The sequence below is a fragment of the Protomyctophum parallelum genome, assembly GCF_964188405.1.
Source record: "Protomyctophum parallelum genome assembly, chromosome: 15".
Classification (NCBI taxonomy): domain Eukaryota; kingdom Metazoa; phylum Chordata; class Actinopteri; order Myctophiformes; family Myctophidae; genus Protomyctophum; species Protomyctophum parallelum.
In genome coordinates this window covers 37,765,947-37,772,807 of record NC_139710.1, presented here as the reverse complement: position 1 = coordinate 37,772,807, position 6,861 = coordinate 37,765,947, and the positions used below count along the sequence as shown (strand labels likewise).

Here is a 6,861-nt window from a genome sequence, read left to right as displayed (position 1 = left end):
ATGTGCTTTTTCTGCAAGCTGTTAATAAATTATTCAATCAATCAATCAATCAATCAATCAATCAATCAATAAATCAATCAATCTCGCAATCGAAAGCCTGATTTGCACAGAGCTGTGATGTGTGATCCGGTCTGTTCCTAGAGCCCGCCTTTAACATCCGGTAACGTACGCGCTCTCGCTTGCGCGCCACGCGCGCACGCACACACACATGCGCGCACACACACACCCACACACGCGCGTGCACAGCGCACACACAAGAAGATGTTTCCGTATCCACTGGGCCGCGCGTGCGCACTCATAACCCCCCCCCAGCAGCTGAAGCTTGTGTCAAAACAGAGGGAAACAACAGCCAGCTACAACACACTGCTAGCTAAAGGACGTCACTTCCATTTCATACTCTTTTTCTGGGCACTGTTTGGCGACAGAACGTTTGCTTTTTTTTTTTTTTTTGTTAAAGTCCACTATACCATGACTGAACAATCAGCCTTACTTCTTCGAAAACAATTGGCAGGTAATATAAATGGTTGAACGAATGAATAAATTGACCACCAAAACAAAACAGCCTAGCTATCCCAGCCAGTGGGCTACATATGCTAGCTAGCTTGTAGCAACGCAAAGGTTTACCCCCAATGGACTTAACGCTGGCTGTTTATTGTCTATACCGCCGCAAAACACAACTGTAGGTTGTTTTTCGTTCTCTGGAAACATTTATGTTTCGTACATCCATAATGTTTTTTTTTTGCCAGAATTAAACCTGCTTGTTGGGTAACAATGCTAAGAGTTCACCTCGATAAACGGGTTAGCAGATTCGACATTAGTTAGCAAAGGAACAAAGGAATAATCAGTGGAGAGTCTCCATCTGTTATTGTTGGAGACTTGGACTAGCTTAATGTTTGATTTTCAAACTAAACATTTTATTGTCAAACGGTGTGTCTGATAATGGTCCAAAGAAGACCTGAAAGCAGCTCTCTAGTCTAGCACAGTGGATCCAACCCGCATTGTCAAGGGTTTGAGATGGAACTCCATTGTTCTGATTCTAGGATGTGATTGAGGGTAGCATTGTTGTGTCGTGTTGTTTCTCTGCATGTCTATTTTTCTGTTGAATGCCACATCATAATGATTATTATAATAATTATATTAATGTGGGGAAAATGGTCTCATCCGATGTCATTTGGTATTGCTGACCTCAGTTTGGCATGGTTCTGGCTATATCACCATAGGACACATTTCAGAGCTCAGCGAGGTTCATAATATGTTGTACACACTGGGCAGCTTTGATTTGTCTGTGTGTGCATAAAAAAATACCTAAACCTATTTATACAGATATGGAACTGGTTATTTATTTTTTAAATACTGCCCGTTTGTGGGTTTCTAAAATATAAGGTCTCAGAGGCACAAGTACAGGTCATGTTCTAGTTTGTTGAGTCATGCCCACTTGCCTATAGATGTGTTATCCCTATTTACATTTTGTATACCTGCACACCTCCTGAGCACCTGGTTGCTTCCACAGAATGCTCTGGCCGGGTTCAGGTGTTTAGACATTGATATCTCGTGCTGTTTATAGACAGAACTTGCCCAGTTGGGCAACCTGAAAGCAAACTCCACCTGCCCCGAAAGTTTTATTTACCTGGGGCAGGTGGGCTACCCTTTGTCAACGGCTTTGGTACTTTTACCTTGCTCTGTTATGTATCATTTAAATTCACTGTAGAGGTTTTGTTAATTTCTCCCTTTTTAATATTTTTTTTCCTACCTAACCACTTAACGCCCATATACATAGTGCTCTAATCAAGATCCACTTTACTTTTCCTCTATTGCCAAATCTCTTCCCTGAAAATACCTGATCTATAAATTGGCAAATGCACGATTCTTGCTCAAATGTGAATCTCGATTTTCCTCCACAAGAATTGAGATCACGATTCTCACACGATTCAAATGTGTTCCATGAAAATATTTATTTAAAAAATACATAAACAAAAACATAAGAGTAACTAAAGTGAATTGGACAGCCAACTAGTGCTGCACGATTCTTCATAAATGAGATTGCATAGGTAGGTAGGTGCCTGACTCTATCTAGATCTCAATTAAGGATGCCAGGTGGTTAATGTGTGTTTTTGTTTCAGAGCTCAACAAGAACCCAGTAGAGGGCTTTTCAGCGGGTCTCATAGACGATGAAGACATTTACAAATGGGAAGTTGTCATCATAGGACCACAAGACACCCTATTGTAAGTCAGAAGATATTTACTGAAGAGCATTGAGACAGACACATGTTTGGGTTGAGAATCAATTCCCATATAAAGTATATGTCTGTGTATGACTGTGCAGCAGTTTCTCACCCTTTTGACATATTTTTTTCCTGTCACAGTGAAGGTGGGTTTTTCAAAGCATACCTCACTTTTCCTTATGATTATCCTCTACGACCTCCCAAGATGAAGTTCATCACTGAACTCTGGCATCCAAATGGTAAACACTCTTAACATGCTGTCAGGTAACACTTGTAAATGTATTGTGATAACTTGTTAACGTTCATTATCATTTCCACTATGATTTGGTTCTCTCCCGTTTCATTAACTGGACTGGACTTGCTGTGTGTTGAAAATCCAGTTGGTAGGCAACTTTATATTTCCGCGGGTGGGCGGGTCGTTGATTAACACTGGCCGGACAAAATGGAGGTCTCTGTCCTGTCGTGAAATCAATTATTCCAATTCTAACCAAAGATTGTGTTTTTGACGGCCCATCGCGGTCCCGTCGCTAGTTGCGCTAAAAGTAATCATACCGCCGTTGGTTGTCCATCCCCTCTGGGGTCTTTTGGCGACATTCTATGCTATCCATAGATATTATAGAAAATAGATGCCTCACTGGCCGTTGCAGTTCATTGGAGCGACGTGTATCCCAATGAAGGCATGCAGGAAGTCAAGCAGAAGTGCAGTGCTGAAGGCTTTTTTTAACAAATCTTTATAACAGTCATGACAATACAAACGACAACGTTATTAATACAACAATACATACAACATCAGAGCCAGGGGGGCTTAGATTACTAACGGAAAACATTAAAAAGTGAACACAAAGCAACAGTTCTCTGCAGCTTTCTTATTTAGAAGTGCTGAAGGCATGCTGTGTCGCTGCCCAAGTGACGTCACTCATGCGACTCCTCCATGTCTCTCGCTGTCACTCAAGTGACTACTGGCCAATCGCAGCGTGTCTTTTCCGGGACTTATGTTACGCACGTGGAAGCTGCTCATTGAAGGCAAATGCTTTGCAAGGAATCTCGGGAAAATTGTGCCTTCAATTGTGACACACGCCTCAGAGCCGGAAAGGGTTTGAGACCTACCTGACATGTGATCACAATTTGATCTTGCCACCTAGGTGTCACGGGTTCGAGTCCCAGACCCGACGACCTTTGCTGCGTGTCACTCCCCATCTCTCTCTCCATTTCCTACTACTGTCCTGCATAAGAGCCCCAAAACTAATCTGGAAAAAGAAAAGTTAATTTGATCTTTTATTGATATTCAATACATGCAATTCAAATAAAATAAAGCAGTTTGAATAATTTTAGTCTGTAATAATAATACAAAAATAAAAAAAATAAACCAGTTCCCCTTTTCAAGATGTGAAAGTAGAGCTTTTTTTATGTGAAATATTAAATGCATTGTATTCTTCGTATTCACAGTTGCAAAGAACGGGGATGTGTGTATCTCAATTCTGCATGAGCCTGGAGAAGACAAGTTTGGCTATGAGAAACCCGAAGAGCGCTGGCTTCCTATCCACACAGTAGAGACAATCATGATTAGTGTCATCTCTATGCTGGCTGACCCCAACAGTGACTCGCCAGCTAATGTGGACGCTGCGGTGAGTTATTTTTACTATTCAATGTACCGAATAAATTCCTAAATTAGAATCCAACTGCCATGGTCAAAGGACATACTGTAAGAAGTGAACAAGCTAGTTATACTTTATAATTTTTGGCACAAAATGGTGCGCGGACTCTTTTTATTCTTACACTGTTAATATTTTGAGTCCAGCACCCAACCTAGTAGGGTTTTAGATGTGCGCGTGTCTTTTGACTGCTTTGCAACCTCTTTCTCAACGATAATCTCACAATGCTCATACAGAAAGAGTGGAGGGAGGACCCTAATGGTGAATTCAAGAGGAAGGTGGCTCGCTGTGTAAGAAAAAGTCAAGAGATGGCATTTGATTAGGAGTGATTCTCATTAGCTACAAGTTCCAGGGTAAGTAAATGTGTTTTTCATAAATTAAAGCTGAATGAAATATGAAATTTATATTGACTACTTGCTTGGTGAAAATATATATATATTAGGATTGTCCTCCTGTCCCCCTTTTTTCAGTTAAAGGAAATGCCTTCAGAGGGAAAATTTCTGCAAAAGGCTTTTGCACCCCTTCTTTTGCCAGTCAAAGGAATTGGTTGGCTCCAACCATTTGTTGTGAAAGGTTAACGTTTTTTGCAAGATGAGCCATTTTGTGATCCCTACCAGCGAAATTTGCCCATTTCCTACCTGGAAGTGTATATTTAATTTAATTTATTTTGAAAATATAATGATGTAAGATATGTCACTACTGTAAATTAACTTGCTTTTGTATCTGCTGCTGAACAGTTTCTACTTTATACCAGGTTTCTTATGCAATTTAGTGGACATAATTGTGCTGGAAAGTGTAAAACAAATGAAAGACGGTTAGCATAAAGTCTTCACTTAATCTCTTTTCATCATGACCACCACCATAATTAACTTAGGCCCCATTTTCAACACCGTCACCTGCCTTTTGTTGGCACCTCCTCGTGGAGGTATTGCGCTCCATGAATATTTTGGTATGCTTGTGATTTTTAAAGGCAAAAGCCCAGGTTTTTTAGAAGCCTGTCCTGTTAAACATAAACAGTAGCAATGTTCTAAATTGGGCAATTGGCACATGAAAAAGTACAACTGCTAGTCTCTTTCTGGAAAATGGGCACCACAGTTTCCTGTTATCATTTGCAATTCATGTGATTGATTGCAAATCACTGGGGAAATATAACATTACTATAGGCAATTGCATTGAAGTACCTGCAAATCACTTTTTTTTTGTTGCTAATATCAAGTGCCCCCTCAAGTAGTTCGCCTGCATAACTTGCATTCATATTGGGTTGTGATTTTCAACGTAATTTGTTTGTGCTGGCATGGCTAACGAATGATACCACTGCTGATGCCAAATTCTCAGAAACAGCAGGAAAAGTAATCCGTAGGACGGGCTTCTAAAATGACTGACCCTTCCCCTTTAAGACCTGGCCCTTGTTTGATAATCAAGATGATCATGTCCATGTCATTTTCATGTCATGTTAATCCTAAACCATGGGCAACCAAAAAGTAGCATGTAGGAAAAATTTGCCTAAACTGTAATTATTCCGTGGTTAACTGGCATCTGAGCTTACCTCAACAAGTAGGACAAGAAGTTTGAAGAGGATTGTGGTTGTTTTTGCTTTATTTCACTACATGGGGATTACATTTATGGGCTCCGGCATAGATTTAGTTTAGACTCTTTCCTTTCTTTGTGGTGGTACATTTTGGCTTTCAATCAGTGTTAGTTAATTATGATACATCTAATTCACATTCACTCATAGGTATAGATTGTAGACCACATTTGGATCAGCTCAACATCTTCCTATAGTCCTGAACATGTTAATTGGTTGGTTGCTGCTGTATTCTTTAACATTAATCATCTTATCTTAAAATGCCTTTCTTGCTTCTTTTTTCCCCCCTCGTCTTCTTTTTTTACATTTAAAATCGGGTTGTAATTCAAATGTCTTGCACCTATTTCTAAATTCTAAGGTAGTTGAATCTAGTAAAGTATTATTTAGTGGAAATGGACATAATAGTGCTGCAGGTAGGTTTTATTTTAGAATAATATGCACAATCATTGCTTGAAATTGGTTTGAGTGAGAGCAGAATACCAAGAACTTTTATTAAAGTCTGCTTTCATTGATAGTGTCGCTGACTGTAAGCCATAATAACGTATATACTACCATTTTAATCATCTATAATAATGTACCATCGTCATATACTGTATGATGATATATACATTTATGGCACATGCAATGAGGTTTGCTGTGGGCTAGTCATACAAATTGTAGCATATACCATTGTAAGTACATTATGAGTGGATGTGATGTGTACACTACATTACGTATGTTTCAGTTATACTTCATGAAGGGTCATTTAACTGCTGTTAACATTACCTTTTACTATACGTTTTCTAACTTATCATAACCTCCTCTGACCGGTGTTCACTGTATTTGCACAGACTCGGTGCGCTTGAAATGTCATTAAGCAATATGCCCTGAAAATGGTGTGTCCAGGTAACCCCATCCTAACCCCCATTCTTAGTTTTATTTAATTTTTTCCATTTATTTTAATGCAATGTATATTGGACATGTTGCTCAATAAAAATGTGTATGAACTCATGTCGACTTTGTGGTTGTAATTTTGTATCCGTTTAACATTTTAGATGGGCACTTAAATGGGTTCAAGTATGTTCAGACCCCCGTTGCCGTAACTGGAAACTAGGGAGTCGTGTCAGATTTCAAGTCTGGCTTCATTTCACAGTAGTGGGACCTGTTGCCCGAAAGATATAGGCTACCCCATTACTGAATCTGCCATTAGTTATTGTCACAGGAGTTCTGTGATGCATGTATGAAGGAAATGTCCACATTGTAGGTGAAATAATGAGAAAACGGGTTACTTTTGTTGAGCAGCTAAAAAAGGAAAGGCTACATGGGAATACTAATTATTTTGTACGGTAAGACGAATTCCGGTAATTCACATATTGTACACAGTCCTGATTATATTTCCATTTTTTCAGATCATTTTAAATCT

The 6,861-nt window shown here is 39.4% G+C and overlaps 1 protein-coding gene across 1 annotated transcript; it reads left to right on the top strand.

The window, feature by feature from the left end:
- Positions 1–326: 326 nt before the first annotated feature.
- LOC310872139 (ubiquitin-conjugating enzyme E2 G1-like) lies at positions 327–6,449 on the top strand. The gene is made up of 6 exons (XM_083783858.1): positions 327–511; positions 2,121–2,223; positions 2,364–2,461; positions 3,669–3,847; positions 4,111–4,227; positions 4,345–6,449. Exons 1-5 carry the CDS (start codon positions 469–471, stop codon positions 4,195–4,197), a joined length of 510 nt encoding a protein of 169 aa, XP_083639984.1. The 5' UTR covers positions 327–468; the 3' UTR covers positions 4,198–4,227; positions 4,345–6,449.
- The last annotated feature ends 412 nt before the right edge of the window (positions 6,450–6,861 follow it).

Coding starts and splice junctions, on each gene's coding strand:
- LOC310872139 (XM_083783858.1), top strand. CDS start 469: ATGACTGAACAATCAGCCTTACTTCTTCGAAAACAATTGGCAG. Junction 512..2,120: donor TCTTCGAAAACAATTGGCAG/GTAATATAAATG, acceptor TTTTTGTTTCAG/AGCTCAACAAGAACCCAGTA. Junction 3,848..4,110: donor CAGCTAATGTGGACGCTGCG/GTGAGTTATTTT, acceptor ATGCTCATACAG/AAAGAGTGGAGGGAGGACCC.